Here is a 17065-nt window from a genome sequence, read left to right as displayed (position 1 = left end):
GGGATCCTCTGACGCTACGCGATATCGTCGGCGGATCAGGAATAATTGATCCGGTGCACCCCCCTCCCCTTCTCCCTCTCGAACCGTTCTCTAGCATAGGTAACGAAGGTGAGACAATTTGAACGAGCTCTCAAACGCAGCCGTTTCATTTCATGCGCCTGTTGTTCTATCGATGATTCTGCCCAATTTAAATGCAGCGAGAGGGAAAATACTTAACGCACCACATTTAAAATCACCACAGAACCCGGAAGACCTCTATGATTAATCCATTATTGTTGATGAAATTTGGAGGGGTCTTAGTTTAGAGGCTGGATCAGAGCCAGCAATTAAAACCACCATGAACACAATTTTTACTTTTTACATCAGCATATTTAATGGCTGTCTGACGCCTGTCGATGCGTTCGGTAAATTTTGCAAATGAGTATGGAATGTTTCGTTTCAGGGAGAATAAATACATGCACTTTTGCTAAGCCTCTATAGAAAAAAATAATTAGGCTTAATATAGAAGCCTATGGTAATAGACTTTGATGGATTGTTAAATATTATTGGGCAAAGTTAAGCTGCAGAGGGTAAAGCCTAATCAATAATGCTTAAAATGATAATTTTGATACATTGAAAGAGCAATTATGCACATATTTGAAACTAAGCTATAAATGAGGGCAAACTTTTCTCGAGATTTGGACTAATTTATCCATATTTGCCAACGTTTCAAGCTCAGACCTCAAGACTGCTGAATATTGTTTTATTTGTGTATGGTTGCTACGATTCATTGTTAAAATAAATTTAATTTATTAAAAATATTTTAAAAAACTCAAAAGCGTGATGCCAATTACTTTATCGCACCTATATGTAACTTATGAAACAATCTGTTACCTTATACGACCTTCTGTAAAACTATGTTCTTCAACTGTGATAACGAGCAAAATTGGTCAACTGCATCATGATTGGCTAGCTCTTCGACGCTAGATGGCGTTAGTTTCTGATATTCGTCTTCGCGAACTTTTCATCACTTCTAATATCTAATGCAGAACGGGTTTCCAGGCATTGCTGATTGAGTACCTAGAATCTCTATTGGTTTTTTTTTTCCTCTAGCTTTATTTCTATGGCTTCCTTAGTAAGGCGATCCAAAAAAACCTTGGCGTGCCCAGTTGCGGACACATATGGGGGGACCAAGGGTCGCGCCCCCCCCCCTTGCGGGGCCACCTGCATTGCCGAACATTGTATAACCACAATTGTAACTTTTTTATATCATAAGATAGCATTATAATGCATTATTGTAAAACCAGCTTAAATGAAACTTTCTCCAACTTTGTATGCAACTTATTTTTCATTCCGATAAAAGTAAAGGTAGTCAAGAAATATTTTGCGCCCCCCCCCCCCCTCCTGCCCTTGAGTTTTTTCTCTATCCGCTACTGGGCGTGGCAAAGTATTTTCGCCTCTTCAAATTTAATCGCGTGGTATTGGCTAACAAAGTGTTCGGCAATAGCAGATTTTTCCCATTGCCTAATTCCTAAGAGGCGCTTATGCTCCTTGAGCCTTGTGTAGATGGTGCGACCAGTTCCTCCACTAGAAGCTCCTCCGCACCTAAACGGGACGCGGTAGACGCCAGGAGTCTTGCGAGAGAGCTTACACTTAAACCAGCTGCTCCGTTAATTTGACCGGAGGAACGCAGATTGTTTCAATATTGTGTCTACAGAGTATCTTTGAGATTTCACCAGAAATTGTGGAGACTTAGGTCAGCCGAGCTTTGGCGACCGGTTTTTCTTTTTCGCCTAGTGTCCGGTTTTCCCATGGCTGGAAAGTCCTCTAGAGAAAAGCTATAAATCGCACCAAAAGCTATAAATGCTTAAGTGATCCTAAGAAGCCTGAACTGTATTAATAGAAGTCTAATTGTATTCTAAATCCATTATGATTCTACCAAGATAGTTCTATCATACTTTTTTGATTCGTTGAATATCAAAAAAATGTTAAATAGATAAAACTGTTAGATCTAGTAAATGCCTTGCATTTGCAAATCGAATAAAATTAATTCAATTCCTACGATTAAGAGTAAAATTTAATTTAAGGCCTGATGATTTTCCAGATACCTATTTATTCAATAAAAAATTATCGCCATATAGATAGATGGTGTGAGCAATAAGGAAGTTATAAAAAGATAGATAAAAGAAAAATGTTCTGTCAATCTTGGAGAGAAGACAGTACAACTTAATCGGTCACTCCAAGAGACTCGATGACCTGATGAAAATAATTGTTAAAGGACAGATGAAAGTGTAGAGCAGCAGGGAAAGGTCTTAAATTAGAGCAGGTGATTTAGTATGTGAAGCAGATGAATTATACTCGAGTTAAAGACTGGCAGATAGGAAAATTGAGTGGAGAGCTTCATTAAACTAATTTCCGGATTGCTGATTGTCAATGATGATGATGCTCGATGAAATATTTCGGAAAAAATGGCGTAGTGCTATTTATTAGGACTCAAGTATTTCAGACTTTTACAGGACGCAATATCAAGATGTTACAACTCTTGATAACAAGGCCTTCCTTAAGGTCACACTAAGTTTGCATTTCTAGGGAAAAATCTAAGCATCGTACATTTAAGTATAAGATACAGGAGGTATCCATGGAAACTGAAATACCACCTGAAAGAATGAGAGGTTGCATCTACTGCCTAATAGGAAAACTTGCGCTTTGGGAACTATTTCTATCAGCCCCATCCGATTGCGGCCGAATTCTTCAGATTCCCTCGGGAAACCTTTCGAGACTGAAAGTCGCGCCTCCACTTGGCAATGCCAATATTCACCGATGTAATGACGGTCCAAATTAATTCCATAAATTAATTCGAAAGGTCGAAAGATAACGCTCAGAGCTCACGAGAGCGTCCTCGACTGGTTCTTCCCACGGCCATCAGAGCGCAGCATAGAGTCGCTCCCTTCGAAACAATCAGGGACTACTGCGGTGCCCCAAGGGATTTGCTACCGTTTATGAAGCTCTGGTTTAAAGGTTCACTTTCAGGGACTCTTCTGCTAATCAAACGGAGAGATTAAGATAGGAAAGTATTTGGGAGAGTAAAATTTTAACTCCCGCCGGGGAAAAGCAAACCTCTTGAGTTTGCATGAAACTAATCACCGCGATTACATCCCTCGGTTTGGCGACAATGAGACAGGGGAGGCAGTAACTCGAGGCCTATACGGTGGAGAGGGCTCTACAGAGGGAAAATTATAAGATTTCGCATTTACAGAGATTGGGCCTTGAAAGTGCTGGTCTTTTTGGTTTTTTATTTATTGGCTGGTGGTGGATAACTTTTTAGCCAGCCATGTTCATATAGACCATACCACAAACCTACTTTTCCCGTTAGCTACAAGGGGTATTTTTAGTAATCAATTTTCCGCGACTTTCCTGCAGTGATATACTTTGATCAAACAGATAATGTATTCATACATTCTGAAATAAAGTGCACTGCATTAACAAAATGCAACGCAATAGGAAAAATTTGAAAGAGTAAAAAGTTGAGATACATTTCCATTTTGGCCTCAACAAAAAAAATGTCGACGACACAAAAATATAATGCCTCCAAAGAGTGACCACCGGGAGTTTTCCAGCTGTTCCCGGATATATGAATCAGTTATGCTTCTTATTTTTCAAAAGGGTTGCGTCGTAGAGACCATATGGCAAGAAAAGATTTCGACGCGGCAATAAAAATTGAATACAAATGAGGAAACATCCTTCACCGTTTGCAAAGTTACCTTTTTCAGTAAAAAGCTGAAAGCATTTTTTAAATGAAGGTAGCAAAACTCTAGGCTCCTAAGGAAAATAAATAAATTTAGATTAATGGATGAATTACTTGACCTGACGAAAAGTTTATCTTAAACACAGAAATATTGCCACAACTACATTTTTGAAGTGTATAGTTTGATATTTTAATGCATATCCTGGAAAAGAACCGAGATTTAGAGCTTAAAATAAGACAATATAAAATAACAGCTCAAGAAAAATAACTGCTCCCTCCATTATCCCCCACCAAAAAAATCTTGTACCTTTTCAGAGGCTGTACTCCATCCAAAGCTGTCCTAACTAACATTAACTTTGAAGCTCTAAGTGATAATTTTTTTACTAATCCAATCATTTATCAAATAAAATCATCCAGACTGATTGGTATTGTCATTTTGCTTTCTTTCGGCGAATGTTCACAAAAACATTTACCTGATATTACGTAATATCATTCACTTTCAGCCATTTTTTTCTTCCCATCCCACAGGTGCAATTCTGAAGAAAGGTTTTTGTCCAGAGCAATGTATTCGGAAACAGAACAAAATGTTAGCTGTTACAATCACAAAACTAAAGTTATTAGATATGTAATGACACGCCTTCCCTTCGAAGCCTTCTAATTTCAATTCGTATCATGTAGACGTGCTAAAGCCAGGGAAGGAAGAAAATAAGCTCAAATAGGAAAATGTTCTTCCCATGAAATAACAGAGTCGGAGCATTCGTGAAACATCCTGAGAACAACACGATAAAGAAAAAATTATAACCCTTAAATATCATCTGAAATAAAATAAATAGGCCAAACACTTGTATACTGGGAAGTTAGTGGGAGGTCTAGGAATATTATAAGTCGTTTTACCGACAAGTGAGAGGACAAACGGTTTAAGTAACAGAATAAAAATTCTTTATCAATAATTGCAATCAACGACCTCTATTTAGGGCGTCATAAAATATTCATTCCGGAATAAAATCAATAGTTTTATAATAGCATATTAATTAATATTTAATGAGGCACTATCAACAGGAAATGTAATGCAATCACGAAACAATAAACTACCTAAAACAAAAGTTACGGTCTAGAAAATCGCATTACGCCCGGAATAGTGACACTAATCCAGTGTCTTGTATCTTGTATGATGTTGGGCACGATGTGGTGGAAGTTCTTAATATCATTAAAATGAGACAATAGAATATTTCCACTGAGGTTTACGGTGTAATAATAAAACTCAGAGGAAATATTGCAATGTCTTATTTTAATGATACTAATCCAGTGATTCAGCCCGAAGGTTGATTTGGACAGGTGAGGATCGAGCTTACCTCGAACTAAGCCGCAGGCATGTTAATTTCACTTATTCAGGGTAGGGGGGGTCAGTTCATTTCTCTGCGCCATCTCGCATTCGGGGATTCTCTTTGGGGGTTTCCGAAGGCTCCAATCAGGATTTGAAGTCGGGACCTTTAGATCAATTCAAAGAAAGCGCCCTACTCACTAGGCTACAACGATCCCCATAACACCAATACCAATACCACCTGAATACTGAATTATTCCTTTAAAATTATCAAGCCAATATTATAAGCACCTCACTAACTCGACTGAAAAGCTTAAATTTTCGCCATAACTCACATATTCTAGGCAAATAAGTGTAAGGCATAAACTATTTCGAATAGCCAAACGAGAGGTACCCAACGACTGCCAAGGAGGGAGTGCAGGGAAGTGGACCCTTTTTATCCTGAAATGATGTTACCCTCTACCCTGGCAAATTAAAGCGGAATGAAAGACAAACTGTTCTTTCATTACATATATGAGATGGAACAGATGAACCAAACCCGTATCATAACATCTTGTAAGACTAACATCAACAGCGACAAATGGTCATGGGAAGCAACTAAGTGATCCTGAGATGGCACCAACGTTCTCCGAGGATAATAATAATGATGTCTTTATCGGCATCATTCAACATGCGTTCATATCTTCTTTAGAAAAGTTACTTGGAAATTTTTAAATACTTTGTATGAATTCCTCACCGTTTTTTATCAGAAAACTCAATGCATATAATATAAAATTTGCATTTACAAAAAGAATATTTATTAAGATTAGTTCACTTGATATGAAAAAAAACCTAACCTAAGTATATAGGTCTTTTAATACGGCACAGGTAACATTTCTTTTCACAAACAAGAAAAGCACGACTACACGTAATGTATGCACCGTTAAAACATTTCTTCCGGCGATCCCATGAGCGCAACCCTCTTTGCCAATAATAAATCACGGAAACAGCTTGTTATCGGCCGCTTTACCTATACACATTTCCCTTTCCGCGAAGAGAAGCAAGCAACCCCCCATGAGGCGATTTCCTCCTCCCCAGAGTCCCCGCGCCAAAGTGTGCATCCTTGTGTGCAAGAGAGAAGGAGCGTGTTTATTCGCTCGCCCGCTCCATCACGACAAATGATGCGCGAACATTACCTCGCTCCTTCACCCAGCCTCTTTCCCTCATCTCCTTCGACCTCACCCCACCCAGACGCCCTCTTCCGTCGAGAAGATGATAAAGAAGAGAGAGAGAGAAAGCGCGCGCCCTCTCAAGTGTATGTACGAGTGTGTCCATCGATTTCCGACGTGGGTGTGCACCGCCGACTCCTCCTCCTTCTTCCCTCCTCTCCTTCTTCTTCCGCCTTCCCTCCCTCCATGGACCTCCGCAGGCACGCCCTTACTCCACTTTCATTCACTCACCCTCGCCAGGTACTGGTAAGAGATGAATATTGAAGAACGCCCCTCTTCTATCTCTACAGTGCACGTATGCATATCACCGCCGCAAACTTTGAACGGGGGAGGGTAGAGCTTATTCCGAAGACAGAGAGAATGTCAAACGTGAGAATATCAAATATTAAGAATTGGTAAGAAATGCGTGCGTGTAGAAAAAAGAAGGGCAAGTGGAAGGGAAGAAGGGCAAAGGAGGGCCCCGAAAAACTTACATAGGACAGGTTATAAAGGATTTGAAAAAGATGAAAAATTTCGCAATGAGAAGGCTAGCGGATAGGAGAAAGGAATGGAGAGCTGCGTCAAGGAAATCTCGGTAGGTATTGTTCACTAATGGAGATGATGATGATGAATGAATGGGGATTGAGATGGTGAGGTGGCTATAGTATTGGCTTCCCACCCGGCGGTCTAGGGTTCAAATCCCGGCGGTGGCAGAGAATTTTCAGAGACTGCCCAATCCCTCCTTGAATGTTGTGTTGAGGACATTTCAAGTGCAACACTCCGTCCATCAGATGGGGCATTAAGCCGTGGTCCCCCTGGCGCCTTTTGTTAAAATTAGGCTAATGCCGACGCCGGGTTTCTCTCCACCCTTCCTTTCACACCCTTCCCTCAAGGCGCAAATGACCTCAGCTGTAGATCGCCTCCTCCAAATACCATACAATGCCTCTAGGAGTCCCAACCCTCCTCACTCAACCCCAACGATGATGAATAATTGCGTTTCTTGGTCCTCCACTTACCATCCTAACCCTACCTGTTTAAGTTAAGTACATATTGCCATTGAGCGATGGCTTCGGGTAGCTAAATCACTAACTGATTAACCCTTAGGTTGGTTTGGATATATCGAGACAGAGCCCACCCTGAACTATGTACCAAGCATGCGAATTTCTAAAATTCATGTAAAGGGTGATAATTCCTTTCCCTGCGTTACCTCGTTTTCCGAGAAATCTACTGTTAAGGCTCATACCGAACACATTTACATTAGTATGAATTTCACATCTTCAGAATAAGGAAGCAGTAAGTTCTTAAGTGTTCATAACTTCTCGCCTTCACCTTCGCCGCTTATGACAGGAACAAATAGACAATTTTAGGTGAATGCCACCAGGCTGAAACTATTTTTCTTGCGAGGGAATTTAAAGTCACAAATCCATTTATAAGTCACACAGTGTTTCAAACCTAATGTCGACTTGAACACGAGAGGATAGATCTTGCTCCGAACTAAACCACAGGAACGCGGATTTATTTAATCCTTTCCGATATAAAAATATTTCCTTTCCCCTAGCAATCAAACAGCACGAGGTTTTGAGTAAGCCTATAGACCTCAAGATTTGTATCCCGATACCTGCGATCAGTCATCTCATACTCAACTCAACCTGGTCACGTAGCTTCCCTACCTATGGAATGCCTATGCATAAAATCAATCCCTTCACTCAAACAACTTTTCATGATGCTCTAAGATAGGGTATTCAGAAAAAAGAAGAGCAAAATATCATTTGAAGCGACAATTATATTGCTAAAGACGAAAGATGGCCGATTCCAGAGAAAAGAGCTGTCGAGTGTATTAGGACTAAATTCCGCAGCCACCAAATCCAACATAGCGATCATACGAAATTAAGCAAGCAATTTTATTTTCTCCGTATTTTATGAGGAAAACCTTGCAGAAATCATCAAATAATGATCTAAAACGGATCGCTTGAATCGGGAATTGAGGTTATGTAACAGTTTCCATTCAATTATTTAGATTTTTCGAGTCTACTTTTCTACTCTATCACAGTAACTCCAATGTCACGTGATCACCGTAACACTTGCAGGCACTCACATAGTCGTAATGAAGTAAAAGTGTGGATTAACAGCAAGTAGGTACGCCAAAAATGGTTCCCTAAACGTTCCACCTCACAACAGAGTAAATTTAAAAATTATTATAATGCCGAAATTATTTTGAAAACTGGACGCACTAAAGCCTTAAGGACAACTTCAACTTCAAAGCCCAATAAAATTTCCAAATTTAATTTAACTGATATCAAATCACGTGGTAAACGCATATAACACCGCAATTCCAACAACAGAACCGACTGAATCATCAGCTAAACAGTAGTCCTCCTATTAGCGGAAAGGTCGTGTTAGGGGATAATCACGTTGTTTCGGTAATTTTTCCATCAAAGCCGCACGCGCAGAAATCAATTATTATTTCTTTACATTCTCATTCACAGTATTTCACCACATCTCATTTTTAGCTGCGAGGTAAATACCAAACAATTTCCATTGGATTCTCAGCGTTGGACGCCTTTTCTACTTATCCGACGAAGTAAAAACTATCATTCTTGGTATTTTCGATAAGCTAAGGCTTCTATAGCTCAAACCCGAAGCCGTTTCAACCAGAGGCAAACCCTTGGAGCTGGAAGAGCATCCACCGTGATAGAATATAGTACTGAATTCGATTCAAGATCCAGTCAAATAATTTTCCGCATGGAGTCATCTGCCTTTCACTTCCTACATCAAGTCCGTCTTTATCCATTCTGCGTTCTCTCCCATTCCGTTTAAGTTTGCCACAAAAATTCCTTATTTTCATGCCACATGTGTACAATTTATGCCCATTGAATCTCGGATCTATAAAACCAAACGTCTGGGACGGAAATCTACGAGAATAAAGCACATATAGGGTTTATGTGTGCGCGCATACATACCCCCAATTTGTGTGACCCCAAAGGGCGTATGCAACGGGGCGAAAGAAAAACAAGGAAAACACCAACCCGCCCGCATCGCGAGAGGGAGACCCAAAGAGGATTCGTGTTTTTTTCCAGATTTTGGTTTTGACATGACGCCGCGCAGGTACGAACAATCTCCGGAAAGGTTTGGAGGGCGTTTCCCCTCCCAAAGTTTTGGTTTAGCGCTTTCCATTGAATGCCGCAACGCGAAAACAAAAAACGAAAAAACCGAAATAAAAAAATCTTTCCCTCTGTTTACGAAACGCACGCACGCACAAAGAGGGCGGAGGGGGGAGAAGACATGAGCGACAAGTGCGCTGCAATCCTCTCGCGCGGCAAATTCCGGCACTGTTCCGTAAGCCGAGCGAAAGGTTAGCCTCTACTTTCTCGCGGACTTTAACCCTTTCCCCTCTATAAAGGTTTTCCCTCTCTGATTACCAATAAACTCTCGCGCCCAACTTTCTGTTGCCTATCAGTTGTAGACGAGGGTGCCGCCGATATTTTTACCTACAGTCACCCCTTATTCTCACCCAGAATCTATGTTGTAATCGGCTCGGGCCGTAAACAAATTAATTCTACTTTCCAGAGGTAAATCGGTAGATCTTTACAACCTAATACCTACCTTACCCCGACTAAACAAGATTTACTCGAAACAATATGCCCACATAAACCTTTCTATGTGAAAAAAAGGATCAAAAATATTTCAAAAAAGATCTATCTTTAAAGGATCTCTTCCATAAAGCGCAATGAACTGAAAATGAAAAATTCGTTCATGCACAACCAATACTATTGATGGAACTTGAAATGAATGGCGATGAAATTTTCAATTCACGTTCACCGCTTGTTGAGGTGCTCTAAAGAAGGATTTTTCTTGGAATACTTTTTCTTAATTTACTTAGGACTAAGTTTTTTGCTTACATGAATTAATGCTGAATTTACTTATGAAAAAAGCTAAATTCTGCTGGATAATTCAGGAAATTTTCATACTCTGTTGCCGGCTTGAAGCATAGGCACGTTAAGAAAGGATACTATTCGAAAAAATAATTGATGGTAAATATAATTTAACGCCCATTCAAGGAAAATGGCCAATGCCAAAGAAATCAAATCATATTAAAAATCGGACAAAAGCTGCTTTACTCATTTCTAAGAAATTGGTCTGCTTTGATCGGAATGATATGAGATCTAAGAATCTTTCCGACAAAGTTTTTTTAGGTAAATGTTAGAAATAATCTATCAACAGGGTCCACTATGTCTATCTATGTCTATCGTCCACTATCAGCACTATCAGTCACTATCACCAACAGGGTCCACTATCTATCTACATATCCTGTATATCGTCCTCTTTTGGACACTAACACGCCACGCATTTTCTATTTACGGGTGGGTCGAAACAAGTCAACTGTCAAGTAAAGTGGAGCATATCACAATTAAAAACATCAAATGCGGGTTCTAGGCAAAGTTGGCTTTTTAAAATGACGATCATCTTTCTTAAACACACCTCAAGATTCATAGAAGCTTCAGGTTGGTTATGTGTTAATAAATAATTACACAACTTGATCTCCGGAGATGATCAGAAAAGTTTAGAGGCAGGGAGTGGAGGTGAAGGAAATGTTGTATTACATAGCATGAGTAGACAATATTCCTAGCAAAGATAAAAGCAGTTGGGTTCTTCAGTAGATTTGGTGCTAAATATGCAAGTGTGTTTCAATTTGGGTAGGTTGTTTACGTAGAAAGAGTAAAGAATAAAATTTTAGATATTTTTGAGTCAATAAAATGGTCAGTAATGGTGGAGACAAAGTTGGAATATAGTTTCACGTCCTTCAGGAGGTTCCTACAGTAGTAATTGAAGCCGTTTTATGTAAATATCCAAATCGAAATGGACTGTAGCAGATTTTTTTATTAAAGACAACTGGTTTTAAATTGAAAAATTACACTAGCAATAAGTGAATTTTATAAAAAATATAAGGAAGAGTAACTTCTACGGTGCTTATCGGGATACGCTTAGTGTTCAAACCTATGCAGCAAGGCAACCTTTTAAATTGCATTCAGGTATAATATACTCCTGACAACAATTTTGATACCTAAAAAATACTTCATAATTTAATTATTAATTAAGTTGAAGAGTGTTTCAAGCCGATTATGCTAATAAATGCAAGAACTTGAGTTGTGATTTACTAAATCTCTGAATCAGTTCATAATTCAGTTGGTTCATAAAAACAGTTCAGGTAATTAACAGTTCATTATTAATGATTTCCAGTATAACTTTACTGTGTTCAGCCTTTTCTTTCACTCCCCGTAGACTCTCAACGGGAACCCACACTAGTAATATACAATTATGGTGAACGTTTCTTGATTACAAACAGCAATTTCAATTTCTAATTTTGATACTTTGCTAGCACAAAGTAAAACTTACGCTGTTTGAGAGTTATAGTGCGCAGCTACCTCATACTAATTGAGTTATACTCTTACTCACAGTAGCATTTCTCGGACTAACGGGCCAACATAGGAAGACGCCTAAGTTTTATGCAACCTCAGTAACGCTTTAACGTGTCTCTTATTGCATAATCACTAGGATACATTTTGTAACATCACGTCAGTAGCATAGTTACTACAGTCCAGCGTAGTTATATATCATTACCCGAATAAATAAATTATAGTATTGTATAAGCATATATTAGAGGTTAAAACATAAAACAGGAATGATTTCAAGAAATTTCACGTTTTTTTAGATTGAACCTTTTTAACCAACCTTTGCCGGGCAAAATTCATCGCTTTTGATTTTTTTACGGAAATCTCCTACTGCAGAAGGGCGAAGAATTACTGCAGTGGCCATCAGGTCAAGGTGCTCAAGCGCCTACTTCTTCTCGGACAATTTTTAATATTTTTTCCATGATAAGGGTCCCCACTTGGCAAAAATAGGTTTAACTTTCCGTGATATACGTTACCTTGTCCCATAAACGCCCGAGTATGAAGCTTACCTCGTTTTAGGGAGATTTATTTACAACAAACAAATAATGACTGACATGTCAATGTCATTGCTGTCATACAAAATTGGTGATAATCATGATGGCTCTGTGGAAGTAGGTTAAAATCCCGATTGTAGTAATTGGGCATGCCCAATAAATACACTAGCCTAACGAGTTGCTACCCGCCGATGAATGTACAAAATTCACGTGCCAGTGGTGAACTCACATTTAATCACGCTTAATTTTGAGCTGAAATTAATATTTCTTAATAAAGGAGTAATGCCAGAAGAATTTCAGGAAGGTAATAAAACCCACGAAACCTCGTAAAATAAGGTTCTCGAAAAAAATTTCGTGGCCCGTGTCCGCCTGACACCATATTCTTCTTCGAGTGACTAGTGGGCTGATGGACGGTTGGGAGTAACTTCGGTTCAATTATCGCGTGGGTCCCATTTGGAACCTATACGCGCATCCCATTCTAATGCAAAACTCAACTATTTCGTAAGGACGTCCCACTGTTTCTTCAGTTCACCTTGATTCAAACTAGGGAGGAACCACTGAGGGATAAATTTTGGATTTTCGAAGCTCCCTCTTCATTTTCAAATATTCCGGAGCACGGTCTGTTTCGTCATTGCGAAGCATGGACACCCGATAAACTCACCACTCACCAATGGTCTCAACACCAACCCGCCAGAACCTTTCTCTTCCATTATGGCTAACCTTGGCTGACCATACTTCGCTTTCCTTTTCAGCGCCGCCGGCAGCCGCCCTCCAGTGCTACCAGTGCGGCCTCTATACTGACGGCGTCGGCTCCATCACCCCTTGCATCAACTACACGGCCGAGAAGCACCTAAAGGACTGCCCGTCCACGGAGTCACACTGCATTGTGAGTAATCCTTCAGCATATTTGTTGCTTTGGTCGGATGCGGCCGCAAGACATTGACTTACATTCAAATTATACGAAAAACCAAAGCCAGAAAAAAATTTTAAAATTTGATTTCGCGGCAAGCAACATGTATACTATCTTTTCGCATTCCAAAAAAATCAATTCATTAATCAGGAAATTGTGCCGCGAATGTTTTCCGACACGGAAACGTAATCAATCAAGATCAAAAAGCATATAAGATGAGTTGAGGACACTGGAAGCCATGGAGAACAAGTGCAATTTTTATAATTACGGAGATAAGTGCGGATAATAGTTAGTACGGTACAAAATATTGCTGTGGCACAAGGATATATGAGAATTGCATATATATAATTAGTGATTCACTTATATGCCTTTGCCATATTAATATTGAGTACCCCGCCAGCCATTATCCGCACTTATCTTCGAAATTATAAAAATTGCAATGATACCCCTTGGTTTCTAAGGTCCCCAGTTATTGATTTAATAATTAACTTAAACAGGAACGTGAAAGGGTATTACATATTACTGCTATTTATGACACCTTGAAGAAAAACTTTTACTATGTACTGTGTTTAATAAAATGGGCAGAAAATAATATCTTTTCAGTGGTGTTTACAAAAACACCGAGGAGAGTGGTGAGGTATATATTAGGTAAGTTCTACCAACAAGCCTTCATAATAAACTTAATGCCAATTCTAGAAAAAAAATCGTGTTATTTCATCAAAAAATCATATAATGATGAAATTCACCGTGAATTTATGAATATTCCAAATTATGATGCTTGACCATAACTTTAAATAACACTGTGCCAGTAATATGTGTAGGATATTTTCATTTGCGACGATTATTTGGTTTTGAACTTGAATTATGACGAAAAAGGTAATTCTAAACATCCTATGACCTTTTAATAATGATCTTTACTGACCTTTTCATTCTAAAAACCACATAAAAAATTTTAAATGGCCATCGTTTGAGAGTTAGCATGCTTCAGCATCAAAAGGTCTTTTGCACTATTTTTCGTCAACAAACGGGTAAATGTTAAAATGTAGAAACAGGACAACTTTTGCTGTACTCAATGTATGAAATACTTCGGATAATAATCTTGTGGAACATTCGAAAACAGCTTTTAAGTAAGACAGAGCTTGGATAATAATACCAGACTTAAGAGCCGACCGCTCCATCTTTTCGCTCATGTTCTCTTTGATCTTGAGATATTTCAAGCGGTCGTACTTACAAGAGAGCCTATGCGATGGATGGACTATGCCAACTCAACGATTCCTACTCCTTTCCTTGACCCAAATCTGAGACCAAAATCTCTTTTCTAAATGGATTTGGATGGAACGTAGTTCCCCATACTATATAAATACATGACAAACCATTTCCATAATATTTTTCTACCGATTGAATTCGTATTTATGATAAATTGTTCCAACTACTTGCTTCCTTAGAAGTATTGACCAACTTATTCGCCATTAAGCACATCCTTACTGCCTAATATTGATCGATTCCTTCTAGTTAGGAGCAGCACAAATAATGTGAAACCGAAATACTAAACTAAAATAAAGCAGTGGAATAATATATCATATATTTTTAAACGATAAAAACGTTCCACAAATCTAATGCGAAATCAGTCTGCATAATTCACTTTTCTTCATGTTTCCAAAGTAACATAAAATTTATCATCGATAGTTGCTGCTCAAAATCTCCAAGTCTAGCGATAAAGGTTAACATGGAGTCTCCATTAAAATTACCTTATCAAATGAATATGAGTACTAAATTATCACTCCCCAAGAATTTTACCTGGCATTCTTCCATATATTTTAGCCCTAAACGAAGACAGAGAAATAAATAATTGAAATTGAAAACTGAATTTCCTTGTGATGACAAACAACGAGCAAGAAAATTAACAATGCTAATTTAAAATAATTTTTGAATAGTTAGAAAAATCACCTGGTCGATTCCAATATTCCGTCATGAAATTAAGGATAACATTAAGGGAGAAAATCTATCATTTTAGACCCAAAAATCCTACCTAGAGTGTACCGTCAAAAAGGCGGGAACGCATCCTAAAACTTCAAGTATTTATCAGCAGAAGTTAGGAATATCATTTTATGAGTAATTAAACCAATGGAGATATTGTATCACACGCATTCCCCTAAGATGTCAGGATGCATCGATTTTCAACTTTTCCTAAGTGGCAAATCGTAGTACCCATCAAGAGTGGAACATGTATATTCCAGATTTCTTTCAAATAGGATGATAGTCATTATGCTTTGAATCCGAAAACTTTCAATATGTTCCAATAAAAACTTTAATTTTGCACATAATAAAGACTTGGTCTGAGTGGGAAAAAATAATGTTAACATTCAATAGTTTTTCATCCTTCATAGTGCCTATCTCTTTCGGGTATGCTCCTGGGACATGGATTGGAAATGTTGAGTAAGTACTTGGGTCTCAAAATCATATTAAGGACGAATTATATGGGCAGAGATTTGGCAAGTCACAATTAATGGGATGAAAAGACGCCGGAAGAAGTTTTAAACACTCTGGTAGTTGTAAACCTATGGCACCAGAGTAGGAATAAGGGCTTGAACAAGCCCCGTCAATGCTGATGAGGTGAGCTCCGAACAGCGGCACGATGAAATGCAAAATGCAAATAGGCCATTGCATAGTTCATCCCGTCAATTCCTCCAATTTTCGTGGCCCGGCCTTCTCACCAGTATTTGTGAACGTCCGTCCCAACCTAGACATCAATCTCATCGAATCCACCACCGAGTCGGTTAATGATGAACTCGAAAATAGACATAGCCTCGTCATGTGCAAAACCAGAAGATGGGGTGACGTGACTGACGTATTGAGAGTTAGGTTCAGCCACAAGCGATGATAATGGTGTTCCCCGACGATGTCTGCGTGTTTTTGTCTCATCACGTCGATCATCAAAGTAATAGAGGATTTTGGTCGCATCAAGATCCATAGAATTAGGTTTCGAATTTCAAGGAAATTTAATCTTTATACGCCTTATTTTGAAGATATATATAAAAACAGGCGCTGTGTCTTTCGATTACTTTGGAAACAACCAGTTTTTAAAACTGCGTGAGGTACAGTTTATTACATGCGTGCAATGTTTCTCTCACTTTCGCAGTATATCTGAAAAATTATCTCATTTAAGTCAATAAATCAAGTGTTCATGCTTCACTTCGTGGAACCGATTATCCATAGTGCGAAATAAATCACTTAGTAGTGTTCCACAAAGCTTTATTGTTCCGACCCTTGGTTTCAACTAATATCTTTTTACTAATAATTCACCTTGATAATGACAATATAGTAGTTGAAACCCAGGGTCGAAACAATAAAGTTTTGTAGAACATTATTAAGTGATTTATTACGCATTATCATTTAATTCTAGTTTGAGGGTGCATGTACGACCCGGAGTGTTGTGAAAGTCTCTTCAGGGAACTCTCCAAAATTATTCATCACGACCAAGAGTATCCTCAATGTTTGCACTGGCATTTAAAATAGAATTTATGGAAATAAGTGATTCAAATGACTAAATAAGAGAGTTCTCATGTTTAAGCCTCTTACTTATTTCATTTTTATCTACGATCATCCTTTTCCAGTTTTTCTGCACACATATTCGTGATCTTTTTCTAATAAATTAATTACAAATTCTACTAATTCAGAGATCAAATTTCAAATGTATATAAATGCATGACAATGATTCTCGAAAATTCACCTGGAGAAATAGAACAAATATTGACTTAGATATTTTACGGAGTTTGATGAATCTGGTGTTTTAGCGATCCTTATAAATAAAGCTATAAAATATTTTCCTAGACACCCTACATAGACCGATTAAAACCAATAAAATAGCAGGTAGTATACCTAAATTCACACCGTGAAAGAATTGACAGAAAGCCCGCACGACCCCGTAAACAACAACCCTTCGCTTCAATGTTTTCGCTTCTCTCCTTTTCGAAAAAAA

The 17065-nt window shown here is 38.6% G+C and overlaps 1 protein-coding gene across 1 annotated transcript in view; it reads left to right on the top strand.

Moving 5' to 3' along the window:
* The window catches only part of LOC124154188 (U-scoloptoxin(05)-Sm1a), a 483520-nt gene that overhangs the window by 461337 nt on the left and 5118 nt on the right, over positions 1-17065 (top strand). Inside the window, exon 2 of the mRNA XM_046527756.1 lies at positions 12929-13062. Coding sequence (XP_046383712.1) covers positions 12929-13062 — 134 coding nt within the window. The remainder of the gene's footprint in view (positions 1-12928; positions 13063-17065) is intronic.

This window comes from Ischnura elegans, chromosome 2, assembly GCF_921293095.1.
Source record: "Ischnura elegans chromosome 2, ioIscEleg1.1, whole genome shotgun sequence".
Lineage (NCBI taxonomy): Eukaryota > Metazoa > Arthropoda > Insecta > Odonata > Coenagrionidae > Ischnura > Ischnura elegans.
Note: the sequence above shows the minus strand (reverse complement) of the source record. Positions and strands in the feature narration are given on the sequence as shown.